This window comes from Coccidioides posadasii, chromosome 2, assembly GCF_018416015.2.
Source record: "Coccidioides posadasii str. Silveira chromosome 2, complete sequence".
Lineage (NCBI taxonomy): Eukaryota > Fungi > Ascomycota > Eurotiomycetes > Onygenales > Onygenaceae > Coccidioides > Coccidioides posadasii.
Window position 1 is genome coordinate 1,588,682 of NC_089408.1, and position 26,828 is coordinate 1,615,509.

Below are 26,828 nucleotides of genomic sequence, written 5' to 3' on the forward strand. Positions count from 1 at the left end.
TCACGTCACTATGGAAACTAGCAAAGTGTGACCATGTAGTAAGAATGTGGAGGTAAAACCCGAGGCGAGGTGAATGGAAAGGGCCGGTCGCGCCTTGTCCGCCGGGGAAACATGTGTCGAGGAGGAAACGAGCACTGCCTTTCATTCTTTCATTTGGGCTTCTTCCGCGTTTTTCATTACTCCTATTCGAGATAACTTCCCTTCGCCTTTCATAGCATAGGAAGAGAAACTGTTACGGCCAGCATCTCGACATGATGCGTGCAGCTGAACTCAATATCCACGCCGCATATCGCTGCCAATGCAGCATTCCCTTCTGAATCAATACCGAGGTTCTTGGGTATCAGGGTATATTAGGCAGGTTGCGTTGTTGGTTGACGATGTTCAAAGATCTGACTATGCCCATTCTCCCAGTGTCCAACTAGATCTATCGCCTCCAGATCTAGCCATGCTTGGCCCGTAGCCAGACCTTCGATCCATCGATGTGCTGATGTTATGGTCCCTGGAGGCACCTGCGAACCCATGCTGAAGGAACTTCTCGCGTTCAACTTCAACTAAGCCCTTGACTTTTAAACTGGATGCCAAGCTGGCACCCGCCCACGATCCCAGAGAATCTACTTGCCGAAGAACTCCATGAACATGTGGCGTAGAGTCTTTGCTATTTCGCTGGAATCTCTCGTCAATGAAGCTGGTATCTGGCGTCTGTTCCGATGCCTTGGTACGCACGTCGTTGCTGGGCCGATCGGAGCCTGCTTTTTCATTCACACCTCGCTCCCGACTTTCTCCTTTTTCAAACACTTTGCCTCGAGTTAGAGACCACTGGTGCTTCTCGATGACGGTATCCACATCTTCAATGATTCTTTGCCGCAATCCGGGGATGTTTGATCCGCCGCCAATAAACACAATTCTAGACATGCAAGTTCCCCGTACATCTGGGCACAGTGAACGTAGCGAATTGTAGACCAGCATGTCTAGTGGAGTGTCCTCATCGTCCCAATCTCGCCCAGTGGTTCCACCTGCAAACAAGGCTTGTTCTACCAATTCGGAAAATTTCAGGAATGGAACGTCTATATACGTCATCGTGTTTCCCACAGGTAATGGTAGGGATACTAACTCGGATAGACCAGGCGCGGCGTTGGGGCTGTCGTCGCCATCGTCCAGGGCGGACGTTTGGTGTGAGTCTTCAGCTCCTTCAGATTCTGGTCGCTGTCTAGTCGTGGTTCGAGTTCTGCACCAAGCTAGCCGGGTCATAATTTCTTCGCATAGATCAACGCTTACGTCTATGGTATCATCTTCCGTGGTTGTCAAGCCTTCTTCCTGGCGGACAACTTGGGTCAAGAATCGCCCCACCTGTTGCATTAAGAGTTTCATTGCACGAGTACTTCGTTTGGATTGAATTTCCCGATATTCATAAAGGGCCGTAACTGTCGTTTCTTCCCAACCAATGTCTACGACAAGAGCTGATCTGACACCCGCAGCCACAGCGGCCATAGCAGAAGATGGAAGCAAGGTGATAGCGGGATATCTCCAGCGGTGGAATATAGTGGATAACAGGGAGGAGAGTAAGACATGAGGCACGATTGACGGAAGAACAAGAACGAGTCGCGACGAACCAGCATCCGTGAGCAGATATTTGTTGTATAGTTCCCGAATGGCTCGTTCAAGCTTGTCTTCAAAAAGACCAACGTCAAGGCCACGAATATCCTTACGCCAGAGTTCATGGCTTTTTAGCCAGTTTTGGATACTGGTAGGCGCTATCTTTCCCTTTTGGCTATCTTGGTTTGGACTCCGTATCCATCCTCGATAATCACCAACCCGTCTGCCTTCCTCCGGGCCGAATCCTACCACACACACGGGAGTGCTGTTGCCTTCAAACCCGGCCCGCAGCCAACGAGTCCCAATTTCTATGATAACGGAATCTTCTTCATGTCGAAATGACGATCCCGGCGAGGGAGAACCGGTGTATGGTGAGTACATCTGACGGGATTGCTGTGGAGTGTGCGGGGATGCGGGAGCATGCGTTCGGGAAGATCGGAGACTTGTTCGTATATCAGTCGCAGATGACCGTCTATCAAAACTAGAGGATGACGAAGAAATGGTTGTCATGACGGTCAATTGAGAATTCCTTGTCTTCAAGGCCAAGTCATTCGTAGCTTCAAAATGGAGAACGCAACTCAAAATCGTAGCAACACCTACGGTGTCAAAAATGCAGGATCAGCTCCAGATTTATTTCAAGTAGTTCAGTTTATATAGTTTATTCATATGCACCATGGCTCTTGTGGATCATAGCTTATAAGACCTCTGCTGGACCATCACCAACTCGCTGTGAATCTATGTAAACAATGCTTCAGCAGCAACAGCACAGTCTGTTGTGAAGGAGCTACAATATGAGAGGTATCACTTACGCTTCTCAATGTCACGAATAGCTCTGCATCAATCTTCGCAAGTGCATGGAGCTTCGATCCCATCTTCACTGTTCCATGCTGTGATGTCGTCGCGCGTGAGAGAGGGTGTGCAAGGTGATGTCGCCAGGGGACAAACGCCTTGGCGGTGAAGAATGGCAGAATATGCCCCCAGCCAGCTGGCTGCAGCCTGCCTGATTACTGGTTGCATGCAGAACACACAATTCATCACAGGCCCAAATGGATTCCCAGTTACCATGTCACTGATAAGCATACATGGGTATTCCCGGGTAAGCACTCACCTGTTCCAGGTATCTATGTTCATAAGTGTTGTTCTAGGTACTAACATTGCTTTCAGCCTTCTACAGGAGCTCGGCCCTGGAGATCGAGTCTCCTTGGCTAAATTAGCTATCGACCATTTTCAACAGACCTCACGGCCGCTCCGCATTGCAATCGATGTATCAATCTGGCTGTTTCAGGCTCAAGCCGCTCAGGGGGGTTTAAATCCTGAGCTGCGAGCATTGTTTTACCGACTCGCAAGGTTGATATCATTACCAGTCCATCCGATCTTCGTGTTTGACGGCTCAGGACGCCCTGAATACAAGCGAGGGAAGTTGGTCATTAGAAATGGCAGGTCTGGTGCTTGGAATATCCGCTCATCGAAGCGACTCATTGAGCTCTTCGGGTTTCACCACCACGACGCGCCAGGGGAAGCAGAGGCAGAATGCGCAAAGTTACAAACAATGGGCATAGTTGATGCAGCAATGAGTAACGACATTGACACAGTTATGTTTGGATCTAAGATCACATTTATGAATTTCTCAAGAGCTTCTAAAGGCCCTAGTGCCGCTACGCATGTTAGTGTGTATCGTCGTGACGGGTCCGCGGCTAATGTCCCATTTGATGTCGGTGGTATGGCCTTGTTTGCGCTTCTAAGCGGAGGTGACTACTTACCGGCAGGTGTGCCGAGATGCGGGCCCAAATTGGCTGCCGAAATTGCGCGTGCCGGTTTTGGCACCGATTTGTTAGACATCATCACCTCCAACCCAAGGGATTTAACTACGCCCTTGAATGAATGGAGAAAAAGATTGGATTACGAACTTTCGACGAATGAAAGCGGGTATTTTAAGTCTAAGCACATGGCTGTTCGGATACCGGAAAGCTTTCCTGACCTGCAAGTGCTATTTGACTACATTCATCCACTGACTTCGTCGGAAAGAGACTTGGAGAAACTTCGAAACCTCCAATGGAACCGAGACTTTGACGTATCTGCACTTCGACAATTTGTTTCTGAAGAGCTTGGGTGGAAGAGCCTTGCCGGAGCGCATCGATTTGTCAGGAAACTGGCACCTGCGCTCATTTGCTACCACCTATACGCTCAACCACAGGATCCCCCTCGGGCCAAAGTATCCGGCAGAAAGGACAACACTACTATGGACGGCTTGGCAGAGATAAAACTGCAATTCGTTCCCGCTCAAGTTGTGGGCTTAAACTTAGAATTAGAATCGGAATCCTTGTCCCAAACAGAGAGTGCAGATGTGACTGTTGATATGGTTGAATCTGATGATGAAGACGACGGGATCGAGATGCTTCATTCTACCACACAACGAGTATTTTATGACCCAACAAAGGAACAAACGCTCTGGGTCTTTGAGGCTCTCGTCAAAGTAGGTATGCCAGACGCGATACAACAGTGGCAAGACGAGCAGGAGCGGAAAAAGCTGGCAGCTTCCAAGCCTCAAGTTTCTAAAAAGGGAGCTAGGGGTACAAAGAAAGTTGTGGATGCTGGAATGGCGCCAGGGGCGCTTCATCGATATGGCACCATTGTGAAGCCCCAGCTACGGACGTCTACAGCTCTTGGAAAATCTGGCAGGTCTACGATTGAAAGGCGGAATCAAACTGGCGAAGGCCGTCGTGACTCTATGAGCAATCATACACAGAGGACGATTGCAGACTGCACTGCCTTTGCTGTTCGAAGCACAAAAAGCGGAACGTCCTCATTCTCCAGGGAGCCGAAGCCTGCAAGGAAAGTTGATCACCCAACTTCCAGCGACATCGAAGCAGCTATGGCTCTCGGAGACAGTGACGAAGGTAGATTGCCGTGTTCCACAAACCCAAAGGACGATTCTAACCATTCTCACTCTCTCAGAGCCCTGGATTTACTAGAGACGGAGTTCCAATCTATTACAATCTCTTCTTCATCTGACGAAGGCTCGTCTCGGGCTGAACGAAGAGGAAAGGCTAGCCCTGTAAAAGGCAGATCAAAAGCCTCGAAGTCAAGGGAAACACGCAACAAGTTGGGCCCGTCGAAATTCAACACGACCCATTTGTCTCCACAAGCCTCCGTATCGTCATCAGACACCTCATTGATCAAGGAAGCGCGTGCTACTCCAAAGCAGTCCGCACAGCCTATATTGAAGCCTCCATGTGAAGGGAAAAACCTGAAATCCCTGGACTCGTTACTGGTCGACGACTTCCAAGGACTATCCATTCAAGACGAGAATTCATTGCAGTCCACTGAAGCACCCAGCGAGCAAACGACACATATACACCTGCAAGATATAAACATTTGGAACGGCTTTTGGACGCACACACCCGGAGTTCGTTCTAAAGACACTTCGTTAGCAAACTACTGCGATAAAGCGCCAACCCAGTCCAAGTCAAGCAAACAAAAGAAGCATGCCGGGCGGATCAGCATCCTAGATCTAACTTGATCGAACTTGGTTGGCCTACTCCTGCCCTCCTTTTCTACCAATGCTCCGATGTCCATGTTACACTTATCACCAACACCGACGAGGGTCAGTATTGGCCTCGTCAAGCATGTCCGATAAAAATCGAAAATCATGGAGAATGATACGATTATTTCCCATTTTCTTCCTTTTTCTTTTTTTTTTTTTTTTTTTTTTTTTTTTTGCGTTCCAAAAAAGTCTGCTATACTTTATCAGCGCAGACCAATGTTAACTAATAAGCACCGACTAAAAAGGTTCCCAGCAAACCTCATAATAGCTATCAAGCATGGTGATTCTCCAGAGGCCCTTCTGGTATTGTAGGCGAAATCTTCGTGCTACAGAAGAATGGCATAAGCGCATTAAATACGTAATGATAAACAATGTTAATTCAAGGGGGATTATGATCATTTCTACGCAGGATGACTTCTGTCATGGTTCAATGTTATTGTGAACATAACGAGGAGTGTGGCCGGGTAACGACGGCGAGAAGATCGGTTATTTACTATACATGCAGAGGTATGCTAGGTATTCAGATCTAATAAAGCAGTCTCGTGTTCAAGGAGTATGCGAAGGACAAAAAAAGGGGGAATATAAGGAAATGCATTTAATAGGGGTACTGTTGGAGGTAACAGGGTGAAAAATGGGCATCTTTAAAAGGTGTATCTTCGGTCTGAATGGGCGAGAGTGGAGGACGCTGGGCATCGATAGAAAGAAACAGGATGATTAGAAGGAGGAAAACATGCAGACAACGTAACAGCGTAATTAAATAGGACAACACCGAAAGAAAGAAAGGAAAACTGCCAAAGTGCAGTTCATGACCCGAAAACCTTCAAGAATCCCCACATTCCAACGCCGCTCAACACCGGAATAGTCAAATTATCGTCCCAACCGAACAAATCAATCAACTCGCTACCAGCAGCGACGATGCCCGTCCACAAACTCATCACCCCGAGGGCGAGTGGGCCGGACACCACAGCTTTATCCGTGATCCCCCGGGAGATTCCCACCCATTCAAGGGCACCTTTCACGTAGTCTGGGATAAGGTTCAATGTTCCAGTGAACATGAACGAATTCTCAGGATCGTTGGCAAAGGAGCCAACAGTGGGAACAAGGTAGCCCCAGAATGCTGTAGCAGTAACTATGCCGACAGCACAAGCGGCCAAAGTGCCTGCTAAGCTCTTTCCTCTGCGAATTCGAGGGGTGTAGCGACCGTAGAGACGCCCGAAGGTCGATGCTGCTGTATCGCACCAGCTCAGAAGCAGAACGCCCATAACGCCCACGTCTTTGGGGAAGAATCTCAAGACAATGAAGGCACCAAGGAGGTACCAAATGACGCCATTATAACCCGACACCTCAGTTTCGCGCATCAAGGCACCCAGGCAGCGAATATAGAGTTTATTAACTGTCTGGAAACGGTGCCTAAGGAAATCTGTGGCAGCAATGGGAATCAAGGCCGTGAGAAGCCATGGAGTGATCTCCAACGTCTGCACGCCACGGCGATAAAGATCGATCGTGATAAAGCCGATTGAGACATGGAGCAGCTTTCGTGGAATCTCATGGCGATGGATAAAATTTCTGTAGTGTCTATGGAGGGGGATCAGGCCGAGAGGTGACGGCGAGCGCGATAGATCACGGAAGGGTTCCTTGGCCGTTGAATATGGCGAGAGATGGCCATTAGGGGAGAGAAAGCCATTCGTCAAAGGTTTCAACTTTGAAGGGGATTCGTCGATTGATGTCAGGCCTGACAGGCGACGCCGAGTCTTGCCGGGCGACTTTGTAATCGGGCTCCGAGATCGGGTTCTGGCGCGCTTGTTGGTGCTCGAATCTGAGCCGGACTCGTTCTCCTGTCCTCTATCTTCTTCTGAGATTGGTGGAGGAGAGGAGAGCTGTCGCCTTGCTGAGGCAGAACGAGTAAGGGGCCCTCGATAGCCATCTTTCGATTCCGAGAGTTCCGAGGGGGTGGGAGAAGGGGATATCACGCGCGGTGTCGCGGGGATCTCATTTTGGAAAGGCATGACAGGGACAAGGGCGAGTGGTCGTAAGGACGATCTGGCTGTGCAGATGCAAGTTCAGAGAAGCTTCGGTTCAGACAGACAGTAGAGAGCGTTTGGAGGAGCTAAATAAAATGAAAGTCGGAGATGGCGGCGGATTTTTTTGTTTTTTAAGATTTTCTCAAGGGGCATGTCAACTGCGGCGAGGAAGGCACAGGCGCATGTTCGTCGATCGACGGCTTCGCGCAGGGCTCGAGGATGGAGGATGCGGTTCGAGGAGAGGCAGCGAAGAGGCAGGCTGGAGGAGAGGTGAGTCCCTGTGCTGCTAGCAGGCCATGTTTGCTGGTCTGAAGCCGAGAGATGAAATTATTCGCGGAGCACATGCTGGCCGGAAAAACAACAATTTTGGTAAATCTTCCGGTTCGTGGCTGTGCGGGTGGCGCTGCGCCAGCCAATTGAGGTGGGGAACTGAGGCGCTTGGGCGGAAAAGTAAATATTCCTGTCCAATCAAACCATCAGTTTCGTTACCGCTAGTAAGGCGGTTACGCCATTTCAAAAAATTCTCCGCTTAGTCAAAGGCGGTGTTTAGCGGCAGAACTGTGGGTCCCGTGATCAGCCCTGCCAAGCCTGCCGAATTGGGAAATTTTGTGAGCCAGCGCAAAAAGCGGCAGCGACGAGCCCAAGGGAGCCCGTAAACAAACCCTTCCCCCCCAGTTGCGGAAGGCACAGTTTCTGCAGCCCAGCAATGGCATCCAAAAAGAAGGAGCGAGGGCCTCCGCCGCATTCCCGCTCTTGGCAGGCCCTGACGCCGCCGCTGTCGGAATGGATCCTCGACGCCGTTGCGGCGATGGGCTTCACCCGCATGACTCCCGTCCAGGCGTCGACAATCCCGCTCTTCATGGGCCACAAGGATGTCGTCGTGGAGGCCGTGACTGGCAGCGGGAAGACCATGGCGTTTTTGATCCCCGTCGTCGAGAAGCTCCTACGCCTGGAAGCTCCGATAAAAAAGCACCACGTCGGAGCTATCATTGTCTCGCCAACTAGGTGAGGGCAAACTTGCTTTGCTTTCCCCGGTTTGCCTACGAGATATGTGTCTTGCTAACCTATAGCTTCAGAGAGTTAGCTGAGCAGATATATAAAGTCCTTCTTTCCCTCCTCGCGTTCCACGCGCCCTCCGCTGCGGCCATACAGCCTTCAACCTCCGATGAGACGGCAGATGGCGAAACCATCCTTCCCTCCTATCCCTCCTCGACACTGAAAGTAGTTCCGCAGCTACTCCTTGGCGGTGCAACCACTCCCGCTCAGGATCTAAGTACATTTTTGAAACGCTCGCCGAACCTCTTTGTCTCCACTCCTGGCAGGCTCCTCGAACTCCTTTCCTCCCCGCATGTACATTGTCCTCAGACTTCTTTTGAAGTTCTCGTCCTAGATGAAGCCGACAGGCTACTGGATCTAGGGTTCAAGGATGACCTGCAAAAAATACTTGCCCGGCTGCCGAAACAAAGGCGAACCGGTTTGTTCAGTGCCACCGTGAGCGACGCCGTAGATCAGATCATCCGAGTTGGTTTGCGGAATCCCGTGAAAATTGCTGTTAAAGTAAAAGGGGCACCTGGCACAGAAGAGAAGCGTACCCCGGCAAGGTGTCTAGTCACTCCGGGTCCTTTTGATGTGAACAAACAGCTAACGCCGCAATAGTTTGCAGATGACATATCTCCTGACACGCCCCTCTCATAAAATCCCCGCCATCAGGCAGATCCTCAACTCGATAGATAATACACCACAGAAAACTATTCTATACTTTTCGACATGTGCTGCAGTAGACTACTGGAGCCACGTCCTACCCTCCCTACTCCCCGAAATATTCGTCACCCTACCCCTTCATGGAAAGCACCCACCTAATGTCCGACAAAAGAACTTCAGCCGTTTTACCAATTCAGTATCTCCATCGGTCTTACTAACCACCGATGTCGCCGCTCGAGGATTAGATATCCCGCTTGTTGACCTGGTAATCCAGTTTGATCCACCAACAGATCCTAAGGCATACCTCCACCGATGCGGTCGTGCTGGCCGGGCTGGACGTCGTGGCCTAAGTGTCATATTGCTCTGTCCTGGCCGAGAAGAAGATTACATACCCTTCCTTGAAGTCCGAAAAACACCTGTATCACTTCTTGAATCTCCTCCGGTAGCTTTATCCGACACTCTCGCGACAGAAGCAACAAGCAAAATCCGGGAAACTGTCCTTCGTGACCGTGCATTGCACGACAAAGCCCAGAAGGCCTTCGTCAGTTGGGTCCGCAGCTACACTAAGCATCAAGCTAGTAGCATCTTTCGTATCACGGACATAGACTGGGAAGAAGCAGGTCGCGCGTGGGGCTTGCTCAAGCTGCCGAAAATGCCAGAGCTGCAGAAGTTCTCTGGGGACAGGACACTCGGAGTAACCCTGGACTGGGACAAATATTCCTACAAGGATAAGCAGCGAGAGAAACACCGTCAAGAATCTCTAAACGCTGCCACAACCCATAACCCCCTGAAACGCCCCGCCCCATCATCCTCTTCAAACAACGACACAGCGCCATGGAGCAAGACTCTCGAAAAGAAATCCGACAAAGAAAAACGGCGCGAACGCAAACGCGCAAAGAAAGAGAGAGAACATTGGGAGAAGATGACGGAAGAAGAGAAAACCAAATCTCGCGAGACACGCCAGATGCTTGAAGAGCTCCGGAAAAAGAACCGGCAAGAGCTCAACGCAAAATCCCACACTTCTTCTAGCGTTCTTTCAAAGCCGCAAGAAGCGGAGCTCGATGGCGAGTCGGAGTTCGAGGGCTTCGACTAAAGTATTGTAAACAATTATAAATGTAGCTGTCTCAGATTCAATAATTACATGCCTAAGTTACCTCAATTGCTCGTCTATCTATGTAGTATTCTCCAGTCCCATTATCGCCATCTTCCACAAATAGTCAAAGCCATTAAGCAACACTCGTAACATCAAGACACCGCCCCGAATCTGCGAAGCAAAAGGTAGCTTCTCCGGGAAAAAAAAAAAAAAAAAAAAAGAAAAGGGGGGGGGAAAGAAAGCCCAACGGATGGAACTTTCCGTCATCATAATTATAAAATATCATATCCCTCACTTGGTAGTCCTTGAGCTGGCATTGTGGATCGGTTCTCTCTTTCAATATTTCCTTTCTTCTTTGGTTTTTTTCCCCCGCGATGCACTTTCATGGCGATAAATTCTGGAGATTTTGGTGGGATCCGGAAAGAGAAGAAGGTATTGAGCCCCCTGGGTCGTGGAGTTGTCCGAAGGAGCTAAATCAAAGACCGCTGATAATTTTGAGCATCTAACAAACTTGCCTCGCGTGATATTACGGCGATAATGTGAACATTACCCTAATATGAACCGACTTTGACGAATAGCACAGAAATCACTTTTCGAATCAAATCATTTGACAACATGGGCTTCGCACTACTTACATCTTGGGCTCCTGTCTTTTAAGAATACGAAATTATGAAAATATTAAACAACGACAAAAACGACGGAACCGAGAAAGAAAACAATGAAAAGAAAATAACTAAAAGGAAAAGGCCCATGCCGCTCCGGGAGGCTACTCCAACCCAAAGGAGGCATACCACGAAAATACCCAGTCCCGAAGGAGGGCATTCACTAGAGGAAATACCGGGGCGAAAAAAAGACTATATACAGGAAAGAAAATCCCCTTTCGGCTCCGCAAACCGGGCGGACGCAACTACAAACGCACCAAGCCGAAAGGCGGGCGTTTGCAGAGACGTCGGAGATACAGGAAAGAAAATAAATATGTATGATAAAAATAAAAAGACAGGAGCCCACCTAAAAAAAAAAAAAAAAAAAAAAAAAAGAAAAAGAAGCGAAGAAGAGGAAACACCCCCAAATCATTTGCCCGTCTTAAGCGACGAGCGCACCTCGCAACGGGCCGAATTCACGACCGAACAGCCCGGAGCCCGCGGCTTCCCCACGACCACCACCAGAGATGGGGCTGTAAGGGTTGGCCGCAGGCCAACGAAGCACAAAGGTGTCTGCCGGCACCGTAGTCTTTGCGGGCGGTGCCGCCTCCTCCTCGACGTCTTCCTCATCACTGGAAAACAAGTTGTAGTCTAACTTGTATGTTCCAGTGGTGTTTGTGATGACGGGAGGGGCCGACACACGGGTTGGAGGTCTTCCCAGAGCGTGCGAGAGGGCGTCTGCAGAACCGTGGCTCGCTGGTGCCGCACCAGGCGAGGGGGCGGTCTGTTCCGCAGCGTGGACCTCACGCGAGAGGCGGCTAGGAGTAATTGGCGCGCGGGAAGGTGTCATATCGGCAATGGCCATGGTACGTTGAAGCCTAAGCTTCGACGGGGTGTCTTGAGGGCTCACGTCAAATCGGACACGCTTCCGTTCTCGAAGGATGCCTCTGGGGGGAAGGGGTTTGGGGGGCTTTGTCTGAGGAGGTTCCTCTTCCTCTTCTTCGCTTTCTGAGCTATAGCAGAAGTACTTGAGATCCATGCCATAGCTAACACCCGGGGGATTTGGAATCACGTCTGGTGAAGGAGATCGCTTTCTCTTTTTGGGTTTAACGACTGGAGCTGCCGCATCCTTGTCCCTTTTTGCAGCAGGCAGAAGAGAATGGGAAACTTGCGGCTTATCGCCAAACGGTACTTCAACTTTCCGGGCACCGAAAACCAGGCTGCGATCCCGTGGTCGTGAAACAAGAGAAGAGCTTAGATCGCGAGGCAGACTTTTCGGTTTAGGGCGACTTGCTTCCGTTAGCTCGATTGACTTGATTGGCTCCATCGGCTTGGGTGGCTCGGCTGGTTCTTGACCGGTATGGGTTGAACCCTCAGTGGTTACAGCGTCAGAGATCGGGGAACCAGCGGTCATAACAGGTTCAACATCAGGAGCCGACAACTCCGTAATGACAGCGTCAGAAACGTGGGGGACAGAGTTCGAAACGGGTTCGGCATTGGAAACAGGTGTTTCTGCACTAGGAGCGGGTTCAGTGAGGGTGGGCGGCAGTGCGGGTGTGGGAGTCGTCGGTTCCTGATTCTCTTGTTCTCCGAAAGATGACATAAGTCTTTGGATGGAGCGTGGAACAGAACTTAGCAAGCCTCGAATGCCCCATCCTCTCGAGGGTGTGGATGGAGCTGGTTGGGCTTCAGTCGAAGACTCGGTTTTCGAATTATTGTCATTGGCGATGCTCGACGGATGGCGGTGGACTTTAACAAATCGGTGTGGCGACTCGGGGGATTCGTTTCCGTCAGCTGGCTGGGGATCGGTGAATAATGGAACACCAATGCAGGTCTTCTTTTGAGCCATTCTGCGAGATCGACGCTGGGCAATTGGAATAATTTTACGATCTCTGTGACAAGCTAAAGTCGCAGCTCTGAGTTCACGACGCTTAGATGAAGGGAGTTCGGTGTCTTCTTCGGGTGTTTCTTCCGTCCTAGATCGCTTGCGATTCATAGGAATCACTGATTCTGGTTGAGTCAGCGTCTTGTTTGGCATATATTCGCGAACTTTAGATTGCAACCAAGGAAAGTGGCCATTGGGACATTGCAAAATGGCAGAACAACAGTGACACGTGCGATCAGAGCCCTTGGTGGTCACCGAAGGCGTTTCGGGAAAAGGGGATGCACCCATTGGCGGAGCAGATTCCATTGGAGGTGTCTGAGTGGCGATGGATGCGGTTGTAGACCAAGTGGCAGGCTCCATGGGAGACGTCTGGGTGGCCACGGAATTTGTCTTGGGTGGAGAGTCAAGTGCCATTGGATCGCCGGATGGGTTAGAACGCGAAGGAATACGTGAACCGATGGCTCGTATCCCAGTGGTGACACCAGGTTTCACGGGCCGAGGTGGAGAAGTTGGAACAGCTTGTGGGGAATTTGCAGCCTGTGCTTCTCTACCGCTGCTTCTGCGTGCATTAGAGCGCGACGCAAGCTCATGTTGAATAAGACTTGCAGGGGCACCGAGATGCGTTTGAGCTTGGGCAAGAACAGCAAACCGCAGAAGAGGAGTTGGACCACCATGTCTAACAAGTGGGCGTGGTTGAGGCGGCCCTTCAGCAAAGATAACAACTGGAGTCGGCCGGCGAACAGTTGCATGACACGAAGAACTATGTGGTCTTTCGACAGAGGCAACAGTCGGAGCCGCTTGGCGGAAAGTTGGTTGACTGATGGATTGACGTGATCCTTCGGCAGCGACAGCAGCTGGAGTTGGCTCACAAGGAGGTGTCGGCTGACTGGTAGGCTGGGGCTGTTCCTGGGGGGTGGCAGGAGAACATGAAGCAGCAGGGTCGCCAGAATCTGGTTCATGACGAGAACTCTGCGAAGGGCACTGAGACAACTTGTTTGGCTCATGCATGTGTACCAAGGGAGGGTTTACTAAATCAACTTTCGACTGCAAGCCTGGCTGCTGACCACGAACCGGACGAGAGTTCGCTGAAATAGCCTGGAATGGCACGCTTGGCTCCTGAGTTGAGACTTGAAAAGAAGCAGCCGTGGTGTCTGGGGCAGTCTTTGAAGTATGCTGACGAAGCTCTGAAGATAATTGAGAATCCGGGTCCAATTGCTGAACACCGGCTTGAGAAGAAGGCTTGATGCCTCGGCCAGTCGAATTAAAATGGGTATCATGAGTACCAGCCTGACCGACTGAAGAACGAAATTTGACTTGAGCTTTCTGTGAACTCAAGCTTGAAATAATAGATGGCGAACCATGGTCCTTGAACGGGGGGATTTGGGCATGAGGTTTCAAAACTTTAGCTCCCGGGACAGCATATTGCTCCCTGGCTGGAGTAACGATATTTGGGCTAGCCACACCCAAAACTCGACGTGGAGGATTATCCAAAGAAGTACCAGCGCGTCTAGCAGACGGCGCTCCAGACGGATGCACTGGCAAAGCAAGACTCGCGTTTTGAGAACGCCCAATGTTAATAACTTGAGAAGAAAAAATATGTTGCTCACTTTTGGTAGATGCAGCAGTAGGCTCGCTTGCAGGCGACTGGGTAGTCGCTGGGGGTTTCGAAGCTAGCTGACCAGTCGGTTCGTTAACATCGTTTTCAGCGTTTGCAACCGGTTCTTCTTTTTTGGAGCTTGCGGATTTGGTCGCGCGTGCGGTTTTCTTGGTGCCACGCTTGTTGATAGCATTGGTGGTAGACTTTGTGGTGTTTTTGGTGACGCGAGTCGGCGGGCTTTCACCACGAGCAGAAGCAGTAATTGGTGCATTCGCAGCCCCCGCAGTATTGGCAGTAGAACGCGTGATTCTGCGTTTGCGAGGAATGTCCTCGAGGGATTTGAAGCCGCCTGGAGAAATTGGCTGAGAGCGAGTTCGAGCCATTGCGATGGACGATAAATTATCCGAAGATTGCTCAAAACAAAGAAGTCTAGGCAAAAGCCGACAGGCCCTGGACTATCAGAAGAAAAGACGCTTAATAGCGCTATTGAAAAAGTGTTGTGATTCTGTATTTGGGACGAGTCAACACACAGCGGGCAGAGCAACACAGGTCGTCGACGACATACAAGAGATGGAATACACCACCAGAGAGCACAACAAAGTTTAACAGGGAAGCTTGAAAAGCTAGATGTCAAACACTGAGAGCGTCTTAAGCAGAGTATGCTAGACGGATAAGGAAGAGACAAATGTCAACCTGCGTCTTCCAAGCGTTGCTTGAGGGGATGAAGCGTACCTTGTTTACAGACACTGGACGAGCTGTTGATACTGGACGAAGGACAGCGGTGTGTGCGGAGTCTTCAACAAAGAATCAGACAAGTATCTTTTTCGACGACGAGGAGATCTGTAAGTGGTAGCTAGAGCAGACGAGACACCGTGAGGACTGTTGAGTCGTGAAGCTGGAGTGCGGTGGGTGAAGGACAAGAGGGGGGAGGAGAGGAGGGCGACGAGGAGAGCGAGATACTTATGCAAGCGCTGGCAGCATCGGGGCAACCGTTTGTTATGGCAGCTGCGGACCAAACATTGCCCGATCGGGAAGCAGTCGTCTCGTTGCCCTAGGCTGAGTTGAAAACAGAAGGAACTCGCCGGTTGCTGCGACCGTGCTTTCCTGAGACGCAAAACTTTGGGGCCGGCAGAATGAAGGCGGTGGGCCCTAACAAAACGGAAAATTACGGCCGCCGGGTCAGGAAGATCAGTTTCTCCGTCACCGAAACACCTGGCTGCGACCTCGACCAGTGCGGGACGATCAACGCTCCGGCGCTTGTCTTATCCACTGTCGAGGAGGTTGGATGACAGGCAAGCGGTCTGTCCGGTACCAATTTCAGGGTGGGAAGCGGTGTGAAGCTGAGTCTATATCGTCTCACGGAGAGTTTAACTAAAGCTGCGGAGTGTACGGAGTCCATACATCCCGGTAATCGCCATCTTGTACTCTTCCGGTCCCTCCATCCCTACCGTCGCAACTGCGCCTTTGAACATCCAATCGATAAAGTCCACGTAGTGCCACCGAACCGACATCTGTTCCTTAGAGCTCCAAGAGAGGGGTAATCTGATGACTCCCGAACAACTTGTCTTATGCGCAGTTTTTTTGAGTGAGATAAGCTTTTGGATTTCGCATGGTTGATGGCGTATAATTGGCCGGTATTTCGAATCCGAGAGGCGGAAAGGGGAACTTGTGCTATCTATTACTTTCCTCTTTTCAGATACTCCATCAGATGTAAACCATACACACAGAAGTGAAGGGTGCACCATGCGCTGGCACGATCTCCTCAATTAGTTATACACACATATCAATCCTCCGGGTACATATGGCTTGCACGCATACCCTACGCTATACATATTCTTGTAGCAGTTATTTGACTCTCCCTAGCTAGTTGCCTCTCTCCTCATCCTTTTCAGTTTTCAAGCGAAACCTGAAGCCTTGATATCTGAGCGAAACAAAGTAGCACACATTTCTAACCGTCGACTCCACCGAATACCACATCCACCACGTCAAAAAAATAAGAAAGGTTAACGGCAATGCAACCGCAAAGAAGAGCCCGATATCACCAGACGTCTGAAGGGGGCCCGACATCGAAAAGAAGGACATGCTGAAAAAACCAGAAACGGCAGTAGTCGGCAGGAAAAGCATCGTCATCACGGCAATGATCTTCATCGATGCACTGTCTTCTTTCGTGTCGCGAGCAATGCTTGTGCTGGTCTCGCTATCCTGTTGTGTCACTAGGTTGAAGACAAGATTCATCGCAATGTCCTTCCTGGACTTTAGGCTTTGTAGCCAGCGTTTCTGTGCCTCGATTGAATCGATGAGATACGCCAGTGCGTCACCGACATTGCTTTTATGAAAAATGTTCGGTGAAATTTTAGAAGTCCGCTGCCGGGCTTTGGCCATGTGGGTGGATATCATGCCAGCCATCTCAGTACTTGCGAAAAGCGAATCTGCATCTTGGGAGATCAAGTGTAGCTGGTTCGTCATTTCCTGAAGATTGCTTTTATCGAATGGTTCCTTTGCATATTCACCGACAATGTCGAGCTGGTCGTAAAGCCTGTGGCGGAGTTTCGTTATGATTTCCTTTCCATCTGTAAGCGATTCATGGCAAAGGATACTTTGCAGTAGAAATGGATCGCTGATCTGTCCGGCAGCGGCGGCGAGACCATCGTCATCAGCGAAGTAATCATTGAGTCTCGTCTTCGTTCGTTCTACATACTCCTCTCCTTCCCCACTAACAATGATATATGTAGTGCATGCTTCGGCAAAATCGTATCCCATATAAACCGAACATGGCTGCTGTCTAGCGTGAATATTATAGCGAGGATGCTGCCAAGTAGCCTCTGAGAAATGTAAGAGATCAATAAAGCTTACTCCCCATGCTTGAGGATAATGGTTAGCGTAAAGACGTACCTATTCGAACAACTCTTTTATCATTCCTAAGTGGGATAAATAAAGGTGCCCAGTAGTCAGGTTCCCCAAGCATGAATGGCAGGAAATGTGGGAAAACCCTGAATGCCGTGAGCAAGCTTTTTGTAGTAGGCTTCGACAGCGACAGCTGGTATCCAAAACTAGTGTCTGGGTGCCGGCGGAGATTGCAAAATCTGCAGCGTTCAATTTTCCAAAGTCAGTGTTCTTTCCAGATCTTTGCGCATTATCCTTGACTTACAGCACCCGGAGGTTCAAGCCTTGAGGCGTGCTTTTGTCTTGACCATCGAGGAAAGGCTTTAATAACCCGTCAGCCGAAGTCTTGAATTAAAACTCGAGCGCTATACCTTTATATATGTCATAATCTTTTCATCATTCCAGCCGTACTTCCAAGATCTTCTCCCGGTCTCGTAAATCTCAAGCACGTCACAGCTGCTTTCGCATGCGAAATTGGCTTCATTCGCGAGAAGACCTTGGCAAAGGGATAGGTTGTCCAACGATGGAGTTAAAAACTCAGCCTGCGCAGGGTATGACGTCCTATCTAATGAAGCTATCACTACTGGCTGATAGCTTCGAGCTATCCGCGGCACTGTAGATTTGGGTGCCGGGCGGTATTTTTTCGTGCGTTGGTAGCGCCAGGAGAGGTGTCTTCTGGTATGCGAGGCATCCATACCTTCGAACAGCATTCGAGAGTCGGCCTAACTTGTGGGATACTTGGACGATTGTCGTCTCAGAATAGGAAGAGAATCAGCAACATGGTAGCATTTTCATCTCATTTAAACCGTTATCTGCCATCTGCGGCCCCTCACAAGTCTCGCAACGATCCGTGGGACGGACAACCATATTGAAACAAAGCCTCCCAATGAGTAGGCGTTCTCGTTATGGGATGAACGTCGACCAATTCCCGAAGAAGGTTAAAGGTAGTCCTTCGAAAGTACGGCATAACCCTTTGTATGTATGTACGTCGGAAACTTCAGGATGCGATACGAGGTAATGCTTAATGGTCCGGACATCTATCACCAGGAACAGCGATAATATCTGACTGGTCTTCCCGTCAGTCAGCAAATCAAAAGTGCTGATCCTGGGCCGGTCCACCACTTGAGATGTTCTTTCTTACGCCTTGGTGCAAGGCTGGCCTTGTGCCGCAACATAGGATATGCCCCCATGGGGGCTCAACTGGCATACATGCAAGGACAAGCGTATAATTCTCTTGATTTCTCGTCTTCCACTGAATTCCTTGCGGTTTCTGCTGCATCACAGATAGGTCGCGTTGTGAACCGCAGTCAGAACAAGGCTGTGGGGCAAGATCCATGAATCGAGGCCCGTCGACAAGGATGTGGCAGAATGGCGCTGTTGGGACAGCCCGTTCAAGATAGCCCCCACGAGAGCTATCAGGACGACGGAGGAGCGTTTGGCTCTCGAGCTAAATCTTGCATGTATGGAGCGTCTTAATAGTCACTAACTTCCAAATAATACATTTATTCTGGACGCTGGAGACCCGACTTCGATAAACACAACGAATAAACGTTCACTTAACCCTTCATGTCAAAAGCTACCAATAACCACTGCTGATCTAGACTCAGCTCTGGCTTCACGGAATTCAGTGGACCAGTCTTCCCCATCTTCTTGGTCACATTTGTCAGTACAGACTCCCATACGGCGTGGCTTGCCGAAATTCAATACTGTTCAAGCGCCAATATGAACAAAAGGGGCCCAAATAACGGGTGCTACCTTGGATGCTATCAAACGCCGAAGAGCAAAATGTAAACCTGCTGCAGCGCTGCCAAACTCCATCTTCACCTCCGACGTGACCAAGGATCCATACACACTTTCTGCAACGATTCCGCAATACCTGTCGGATACTTGCCAAAGGGTCCCGATGACAGTGGGGAAGCCGGCTAGCTGGCAGGCTCATGCCATATGTATCGACTCGTCTAGAAGACCCGAAGCATTATTATTCGCGACATGGCATGCAGAAAGATAGGCAAATCTAGCGTGTTCAAGATTCAAGCTTATCATCTCCGCAACAGAGAATGGGTCCGTTTCCCAATCGTCAAAAAGGATTTTACTGTGAGACGGATTTGAGTAATCCATCTCCCCATGACATGCGAAATGCATCATCGAAGATTTCTGGATGCATCGTATAACAACATCTTCTTTCTTTGGACAATACAAAACATTACGACCAGTGGACTTTGGGAGAACTTCGGAAATTTTTTCCGCCTCTTAAACAGCATATTTAAGGGGACTACGTTTTGGTGTGCTCCCCATCACGGCTAGTAGTAAAGTATTTTCACGTTCACGAACGGAATCGAATTTTTCCGCCTTCTCGCGCGCGTATTGAAGGGTGCGAATAGTCGGCACATATGACGAAATAACGTAGTCCGATGTGCACCTTCCCGGGGAATCATTATATCCCGCTGCGTGTAGTGGAAACAAGCTCATCTTTTCAACCGGAATGCAGTACACTGTAGGCCAGGCCGTGGCCGTTTGCGGGACTTCAGTAAATCCCAATGTGTCCAAGATTGGGCACACGACAACATCCCATAACTACTCGAGAATACATACATCCAATGTATATAAGCCGCTGAGATCAAGACCATGTATAGACGCTGTACTATACTCCATAGACTGGTCACTCGACCCATTGAAAACTCAAGAAATTTCGAAGAAACCCAGCATCATCGAAGCGTACGACTGGTACACACAAGCGAAAACATAAATACAATGTTACCTGGGAAAAATACTCAAAGAGAAATAATAGTACAGTACATATATCCACGCATCGCTCCTATAGACTGATTTCCCCTTTCCAAGTCGCATCACTGAGACCGAGTGTGTTCACCAAGTTCTGCCATCTTGGACCCCCACGTTCCTTTTTCCGAAGATAGTTAAGCAGCTTTTGTCGTTTATGAACTAGTAATCTGAGGTTCCGCTTGTTGTGCTTATCTTTGTGTGAAGTAGTCTCCAATTGTTTTGCAAGAGTAAGAATCTTTGTGGTTAAAATCGCGACCTGAACTTCGGATGAACCGGTATCTGGACCGGCACGAGATGGTCTGGGAGGATGTTGAGGTGCAGAAGGGTGTGAGGGGGCCTCTGGCTTTGGAGGAAGAGCCGCGTCTGTATTATGTCGCCCGAACGTTTCGATACAACGCTGGATGTTCAGCCGTGTTCGATCTTTGCTGCTGGCGTTGTTCATCTGCATGATACGTCTCACTGCTTCCTCGGCATTCTTGTGCTTGGCCGAGTGCCTTTTCGCTTCCTCCTCCGCCTTTTGCGGGTCGAAAGAAGGGCCCTCCTCTACCACAGGCTGGGTATTTTTCTCCGAGCGTGCAAGGGCGAAGTTCAATTCGTCCGCCGACAGAAAGAAGTTAAGATCCGATGAGCTGGCCGGTGCCTCGCTGGTTGCCGCTGATGAGCTTGGAGGGATAACTTGCCCATTTAGCAACGCCTCGGTCAAAGCTGTCGGTTTTCCCACCACCGGATCTCCACGCGCGGCTTCACGTTCTTCTTTTAAACCACGCTGCCGGGACAAATTCGCAGCTTTCCTTTGGCGAGCCTGCGCCAATGCAAACGGGTCATAGTGTTTCTTTTGGCGCTTCGTCTTGGATGAGGCAGATCTGGAATAAACGCTGGGCCCAAGAGAGAGGCCAGCGAACCAGTTGTATAGTGGCCCTAGGTAGCAATTGCGTCAGAAAAACAGGGTCAAGCAACCCGTTTAAACTACTAACCGTTAAGGGATTTGGAACACGATTGAATTGGAATTCGTGGCGGCATTTTGACAGCGCTGACAGTCCCCTTTCAATGCCCTTCTCGCCGCAAATTCTCGAAAAGGCCTTCGCTCTTGTCGAACTTTTGGGCCAAGTGCTGACATAATGCACAAGTATCGGCCCGACATTGGCTCCGATAAGCTGCCCTAACCAACTCTTCACTAACCGGGTTAGGTCTAGCGCACATCAAGCTCCCCGGAACCACACAAACCGCCTGCGAAGAAGCGCGAAATTGACCGTCTCGAAACTGTCACCGAGCTGCTCTTCCTTCCACTTCTCTCCATCCGACAACAGCCAAACGATTGATATTTTCTTTCTCATCTCCACCCAAAATATCAGTCGCCCATCATGGCCCCCTCTAACCTCCCTCCGGTTTTCAATGCCACATCTCAGGATATTGAGATGCTCTTGGCTGCCCAGTGCCATCTCGGCTCCAAGAACTTGCAGGTTCACATGGAGCCTTACCTCTGGAAGACTCGTCCCGATGGCATCAACGTTATCAACATTGGCAAGACCTGGTAAGTCGCGCAAGGTATGATATTCTCCGAGGTTCGTATGCTGATCGTTTGCGCAAACTGTAGGGAGAAGATCGTCCTTGCTGCGCGCATCATCGCCGCTATCGACAACCCCGCTGATATCTGTGTGATCTCCGCTCGTCCCTATGGTCAGCGTGCCGTCCTCAAGTTCGCCGCTCACACCGGTGCTGTTGCTATTGCCGGCCGTTTCACTCCCGGAAGCTTCACCAACTACATCACTCGCTCCTTCAAGGAACCCCGCTTGATCATCGTCACTGATCCTCGCACCGATTCTCAGGCTATCAAGGAGGCCAGCTACGTCAACATCCCCGTTATCGCCCTCTGCGACACCGACTCCCCAACTGAATTCGTTGATGTTGCTATCCCCACCAACAACAAGGGTCGCCATGCTATCGGTTTGGTCTGGTGGCTCCTCGCCCGTGAGGTCCTCCGCCTCCGCGGCACCCTTGCTAACCGTGAGACCGAATGGGACGTTGTTGTTGATCTCTACTTCTATCGTGATCCTGAGGCCGAGGAGGCTAAGGAGCTCGAGGAAGCCAAGGCTCCTGGTGTCGAGGAAATTGGCGCCGCTGCCGTTGAAACCGGATTCGGTGCCGAGGGCTGGGAAGCCGCTGGTGGATCTGCTTTCGCTGCTGCTGCTTCAACTACCGCCCCTCCTAACTGGGAAGCCACTGGTGGCGACTGGGCTACTAGCACTGCCCCTGCTGAGGGCTGGGCAGGTGACGCCCCTGCTGGCGAGACCAAATGGTAAACGCAAAGAAAATATGATTTCGATTTGAGTATATGAGGGAATCTGGTGTTGGGTCTGGAAACAGATGCGAATCACGACATTGAGCACTTTATCCTTGTTCCTGCGACATTCTTAAGGACCCTTCGCTCACCACCATTTTTATTCCCCATTTCACTTTTTGTCGGAGGAAGAAAAGCCAAAAAATTTCAAATATTGAAATAATTAGATGCGTTTATTCCATTTCTCTTTCTTTTGCCCACTATTTGTCCTGGCGGTGGAAGGCATCGTGAAACTGTTTGACGGCACTTATGAGGGAAAGATATCCATTTTGATTTCGTTAGTCATATGGGGGAAGGCCCTGTGCTGCCAATTAGGGGCGTACTTAATCGTTGTCCCACTTCCGCTCAGCCATTTGTTTACCCGGGTAAAAAGAAAAGATAGCCTTCAAATTGAAGCTGTTACAACGTACATTTATTGACCTTGGCCTCTGCTAGGCTCAGTGCCCTATAAAAGCCATACATAAGGTATTCTACATCTTAAGTAATGATCAGCGCCTGTAAAGGTGGCGCTGACTGACATCTCAAAAGTTGCTGTCCACCCGTATCAACCTCGAAGTTTTTCCATGCACCTCTCAACCATACATCAATATTTGAAAAGTAGTGTGCATCCATATCAACTCCAAAGCTTCTTCATGCAATCATAACTCTTGGGACGGTGGTGATGAGTAATGACCGATATTCGAAAAGTCGCGTCGATGTTGAATGCGTTCTACGCCATAATCAACCCTTAGGGAAGTGGTGATGACCGGTACTTTAAAAAGCAGTGCTCATCCATATCGACTTCCAAGGAAGAAAATTTCACCCCGCAACGCACTTCAAAAGTCATCAGGATCGTCGAAGTAGTAATAATCACCCAATTGCTCTTTGTAAAACAAATACTGGTCTTTCTTCGCGATTTTCTTGATGAAATGAATCGCGGAAACCTCACTCAAGGGAACTTGACGCGTGTAACCCCCGAGTCCCATGAGGGTAAGCGGAACACCGCAAGGCCCGCGTTCAACCGCCAGCTGGACCAGAGAGCCCACGAACCAAACCCAGTTTTTGATATCGTCGAACTCAAGAGTGGCCTGGTGCTGCCCGAATCGGATCGTTCCGGTATGGGTGTCAGAACCTGGAATGCCGGTGAGCCCACGGATGCTGTATGCAGCGACTCTTTGACGAATTTGCTCTGAACTAAGTCCTCCTTCCCAAAGCTGATGCAGAGCGTTCATATCTCTGCAATCACAAATCCTTTCCATGATGGTTCTCGACAGCATGTATTCCAGCATTTTGCTCGGCGGCAGAGAGCGGGGATTTCCTTGAATACGATGCTCGGGGTGAATAGCGTTGATCTGTGCTTCGTATTTCCAAAGGAGCTGCAAGAGGGTCTGCACGGCCGGAAGACAGAATCCGTAACTTTCGTAGGTCTCTAAGTAAGGCTCGTCCTCAATGTGCCCTACATGAACGGTCAAGGTGCAGGACTTATTGATGATCGTGGTGTACTCGTCTTTGATCAGGAGGAGGACTCGCTCCACTTCGAACATTGACAGACGATAATAAGGCAATACGGGGCTTGCCAGTTTCACTTCGAAGAACCCCCACTCCTCAGAGCCATAGTCGACGTCAGAGACATCGTCGACACTAACGGCGCTTCCTCTCTCCACGGTCCAAGCCTGCAAATCCGCCTCGTAGGATCTGTATTCGTTCACTTCCACACCGAATCGTCTTAAGTATTGGATCATTTCCTCGTGAATGGCCCGCATTTTCTGCAGGTAGGAAAGACTTCGTGCCTGTCGGTCAAAAAATTCCGCGACCTTGACCTTGACAATGAACTCGACCTTGATTGTGTATGATAGCACACCAGTGCTATCAACGAGTTCGGGCTCAGGAAACATCTTGACGGTTGTAAGCCTTCACTTCGAGACGCGTTCGGAACTGGGCAAGGAAGCAAGACAAAAAGGAGGCTCGTTGTATGAACTCAACTTCTTGAACGTTGAAATGACGAATGGTGGAAGCTGTAGGCCCTCTAGAAGATGACTCCCGGTAAACATTTCATGGAGATTCAACCTCATGAAGAGAGGAGAACAACAGAACACAGATCCCAGGGGTTTGCATCCTGATGATTTGCCGCACAGGTGACATTTCTCGGCGATTTGTAAACCACCAGGCTGTGCGCGGCTCCCCCCTAAGATTGAAAAGCTTCATGCCTTTTATAGTCCATATGAAAGACACAACCAAAAGAAAGAAGCACAACGCAGTCACACCCTTATTGACGGGGATTAGCAGAGGCACACTCCAACTTGGTGGGTTGCCAAAGAGCAAGTTGGACTATGAGGGCCCAACATTGTTGAGATTCCAGCCAAAGCACACATTGCAAGATCTCCATATAGGAGAATAAACTCCTTTGTTAAGAACTTAGTATGAGTACATCAGCTCATACTGTCCTGTGTTTTCCTGATCTGAGTTCATAGGGGATATCATCCCCGACCGAGTGAAGCTTAGCTGGGAGCTCTCGCGATGCTCCTTTTTAAGGGCGGCCGTTGCACGTGATTGTAATGATAATACCTTCATCTGGCTGTTCTACAGGGTGTGATTGGCTAAGTTGATCAGTATATGTAACAAAATTACCACACCATCCGATCAGTTTTTGGACGCGGAGATGGCGAAGCGAACAGCTAGGCGAGTCGCAGGAGGAGCTGGAAGACTTCTCTCGAACTAGGGATGATATCTCCCGTCAGGAAACTTCATTGCTTTAAAGGAGCTTCCAAATTTGCCGTCTCTCTCCTTTCTCCCTTGCCACGCCGGCAGTTTTACCCCAAGCACCTGTTTTCTTCAACGGCCATGTCCGCCACAAGTGACACCCCGTCTGCCGCTGGTGTAGGTCCCCAGCCCGACTACTCAACCTGGGACACTGCCCGCCTTATCTCGCGAATCACGGAATTGGAACAACAGCTCAGTTCCTCCACCGAAAACCAACCTCGTGGCCGTAGCAAGCCCACCAACGATCTCCCGCCCACATCCCCGCTAATCAATCCGGGCGACTCCTATCCTCCTGGTCCACTTACCCCGTCGAGGTCTTCCTCAAGAGCAGCACGACCAGCCCGAGACATTGATCCGTCCAAATACAACACCCGCTTCATTGCCTTGAAGTTCGCGTATCTCGGTCAAAGATATAATGGATACGAACACGCTAACGGAAATATCACACCGTTGCCTACTATCGAAGAAGAACTATTTAAAGCTTTACGAAAATCTCGCCTGATTTTTCCCAAGACGGTGGAGAATGTAGATAACGTTGATAGGGCTGGAAATAGGCTATTGCGTCCATATTCAATTGACTGGGAAGGGTGTGACTACTCTAAGTGTGGAAGAACCGACCGCGGAGTCAGCGCTTTCGGACAGGTCGTCGGTGTAAGGGTTCGAAGTGCGAAGCCGAAGAAGAAGAAAGATGTCGAGCCAGTTAAAACCCCAGACATCCCTTCATCAGTAACTCCTGTGGAAAGTCCACCTGGCGGGTTGGACATCGATGTCTGTGATCTTGAGGCTGAGGAAGCTTGGGATGATATTGCAGATGAACTCCCCTATATACAGATGCTAAACGGTGTACTACCCGAGGATATTCGTATTCTAGCATGGTGCCCTCATCCACCTCCAGGTTTTGACGCTAGATTCTCATGTCGCGAGCGTCGATATCGATACTTTTTCACTCAGCCGGCTTTCTGCCCCACTCCAGGACCGTTCGGCTTCCTCAAGAGGCCCGGTGATACGTCGGGTGCCAAAATGAGGGAAGGCTGGTTAGATATAGACGCAATGCGAGAAGGAGCAAAGCGCTTTATCGGATCCCACGATTTTAGAAACTTTTGCAAAGTGGACGCGAGTAAGCAGATAACGAATTTTGTGCGGAAGATATCCCATGCGGATATCCAAGTTTTAGATGCTAGCAAGCTCCCGCCGGCCTTTTTGGCGCAGCAGGGTTTCCAACAATTCGAACACCCAGGCCAACAAGAACGTGCAGCCAGCGGCGGCCACAATGCGGCTTTGAAAGTGTACTATTTTAGCGTTCATGGATCCGCGTTTTTATGGCATCAAGTCCGGCATATGGTTGGTATCCTATTTCTTATCGGCCAAGGACTTGAGCCGCCGTCCATTGTCTCCGAGCTGTTGGACGTCAGCAAAAACCCTCGACGACCAACGTATGAAATCGCTTCGGACGCTCCACTAGTTTTGTGGGATTGTGTATTCCCAGGTCCAAAGTCCGAAGAAGAAGGTCGAGACGGACTGGACTGGGTATATGCAGGAGATCCACGCACCGCAAGGTCAGGAAGAAGCGATGGAAAGTTCGGACAAGGTGGAGCTGTTGACGAAGTATGGTCTGTCTGGAGACAACGCAAGATTGACGAAGTCCTGGCTGCAAGTTTGCTAGACCTTGTGGTAAGTCAAGGTGAGAGCAGCTCAATTGCCAGAGGAGGGTTTAGACAACCTACTCAAGATATATTTAACCGGAGTCAGAAGATGTTCTATGGTGGAAACGACGGGAAATTGAGCGGAAAATACGTACCGCTGATGCAGAGACGGAGGAATGATACTGTGGAAGAGATAAATGCAAGATGGACAAGGAAAGGAAAAAGGGTAGCCAAAAATGGCGCTGATAAGACCCACTCAGCCGATGTTGAGGACGCTGCTTGAGTTGATCTTATGGGCTTCAGTTTCTATCAAGATCCTTGCGTGGTCGACCCTGCCCATCTCCATGAAGACAATGCCTTCGAGAGTCG

General features: G+C 49.9%; 10 protein-coding genes across 10 annotated transcripts; 4 read left to right on the forward strand and 6 right to left on the reverse strand.

Annotated features, from left to right (window-relative positions):
* Nucleotides 1-339: 339 nt before the first annotated feature.
* On the reverse strand, nucleotides 340-2,465 carry D8B26_003032 (uncharacterized protein; the record flags this gene model as incomplete). The annotated part of the gene is made up of 2 exons (XM_003068677.2): nucleotides 340-2,127; nucleotides 2,403-2,465. The coding sequence occupies 2 exons, from the start codon at nucleotides 2,463-2,465 to the stop codon at nucleotides 394-396; spliced, it is 1,797 nt and encodes a 598-aa protein (XP_003068723.2). The 3' UTR covers nucleotides 340-393.
* A 210-nt stretch (nucleotides 2,466-2,675) lies between these two features.
* On the forward strand, nucleotides 2,676-5,449 carry D8B26_003033 (uncharacterized protein; the record flags this gene model as incomplete). Its single annotated transcript, XM_003068676.2, has 3 exons — nucleotides 2,676-2,689; nucleotides 2,758-5,019; nucleotides 5,383-5,449. The coding sequence occupies 3 exons, from the start codon at nucleotides 2,676-2,678 to the stop codon at nucleotides 5,447-5,449; spliced, it is 2,343 nt and encodes a 780-aa protein (XP_003068722.2).
* Nucleotides 5,450-5,940: 491 nt separating this feature from the next.
* On the reverse strand, nucleotides 5,941-7,143 carry D8B26_003034 (uncharacterized protein; the record flags this gene model as incomplete). Its single annotated transcript, XM_003068675.2, has 1 exon — nucleotides 5,941-7,143. The coding sequence occupies one exon, from the start codon at nucleotides 7,141-7,143 to the stop codon at nucleotides 5,941-5,943; it is 1,203 nt and encodes a 400-aa protein (XP_003068721.1).
* A 721-nt stretch (nucleotides 7,144-7,864) lies between these two features.
* On the forward strand, nucleotides 7,865-10,325 carry SPB4 (ATP-dependent rRNA helicase spb4; the record flags this gene model as incomplete). The annotated part of the gene is made up of 3 exons (XM_003068674.2): nucleotides 7,865-8,163; nucleotides 8,235-8,759; nucleotides 8,815-10,325. 3 exons carry the CDS (start codon nucleotides 7,865-7,867, stop codon nucleotides 9,950-9,952), a joined length of 1,962 nt encoding a protein of 653 aa, XP_003068720.2. The 3' UTR covers nucleotides 9,953-10,325.
* A 393-nt stretch (nucleotides 10,326-10,718) lies between these two features.
* D8B26_003036 (uncharacterized protein) lies at nucleotides 10,719-14,500 on the reverse strand (the record flags this gene model as incomplete). Its single annotated transcript, XM_003068673.2, has 2 exons — nucleotides 11,053-14,500; nucleotides 10,719-10,777 (listed from the first exon to the last, which is right to left on the reverse strand). The coding sequence occupies exons 1-2, from the start codon at nucleotides 14,456-14,458 to the stop codon at nucleotides 10,719-10,721; spliced, it is 3,465 nt and encodes a 1,154-aa protein (XP_003068719.2). The 5' UTR covers nucleotides 14,459-14,500.
* Nucleotides 14,501-15,725: 1,225 nt separating this feature from the next.
* Nucleotides 15,726-17,653, reverse strand: D8B26_003037 (uncharacterized protein; the record flags this gene model as incomplete). The annotated part of the gene is made up of 4 exons (XM_003068672.2): nucleotides 15,726-16,897; nucleotides 16,968-17,158; nucleotides 17,224-17,279; nucleotides 17,330-17,653. The coding sequence occupies 4 exons, from the start codon at nucleotides 17,651-17,653 to the stop codon at nucleotides 15,939-15,941; spliced, it is 1,530 nt and encodes a 509-aa protein (XP_003068718.2). The 3' UTR covers nucleotides 15,726-15,938.
* A 1,841-nt stretch (nucleotides 17,654-19,494) lies between these two features.
* On the reverse strand, nucleotides 19,495-20,804 carry D8B26_003038 (mitochondrial 37S ribosomal protein uS15m). Its single transcript, XM_003068671.2, has 2 exons — nucleotides 20,714-20,804; nucleotides 19,495-20,657 (listed from the first exon to the last, which is right to left on the reverse strand). Exons 1-2 carry the CDS (start codon nucleotides 20,757-20,759, stop codon nucleotides 19,774-19,776), a joined length of 930 nt encoding a protein of 309 aa, XP_003068717.1. The 5' UTR covers nucleotides 20,760-20,804; the 3' UTR covers nucleotides 19,495-19,773.
* A 296-nt stretch (nucleotides 20,805-21,100) lies between these two features.
* Nucleotides 21,101-22,039, forward strand: RPS0 (40S ribosomal protein uS2; the record flags this gene model as incomplete). The annotated part of the gene is made up of 2 exons (XM_003068670.2): nucleotides 21,101-21,270; nucleotides 21,334-22,039. 2 exons carry the CDS (start codon nucleotides 21,101-21,103, stop codon nucleotides 22,037-22,039), a joined length of 876 nt encoding a protein of 291 aa, XP_003068716.1.
* An 853-nt stretch (nucleotides 22,040-22,892) lies between these two features.
* On the reverse strand, nucleotides 22,893-23,951 carry D8B26_003040 (uncharacterized protein; the record flags this gene model as incomplete). The annotated part of the gene is made up of 1 exon (XM_003068669.1): nucleotides 22,893-23,951. One exon carries the CDS (start codon nucleotides 23,949-23,951, stop codon nucleotides 22,893-22,895), a length of 1,059 nt encoding a protein of 352 aa, XP_003068715.1.
* A 946-nt stretch (nucleotides 23,952-24,897) lies between these two features.
* On the forward strand, nucleotides 24,898-26,742 carry D8B26_003041 (uncharacterized protein; the record flags this gene model as incomplete). The annotated part of the gene is made up of 1 exon (XM_066124026.1): nucleotides 24,898-26,742. One exon carries the CDS (start codon nucleotides 24,898-24,900, stop codon nucleotides 26,740-26,742), a length of 1,845 nt encoding a protein of 614 aa, XP_065980101.1.
* Nucleotides 26,743-26,828: the final 86 nt, after the last annotated feature.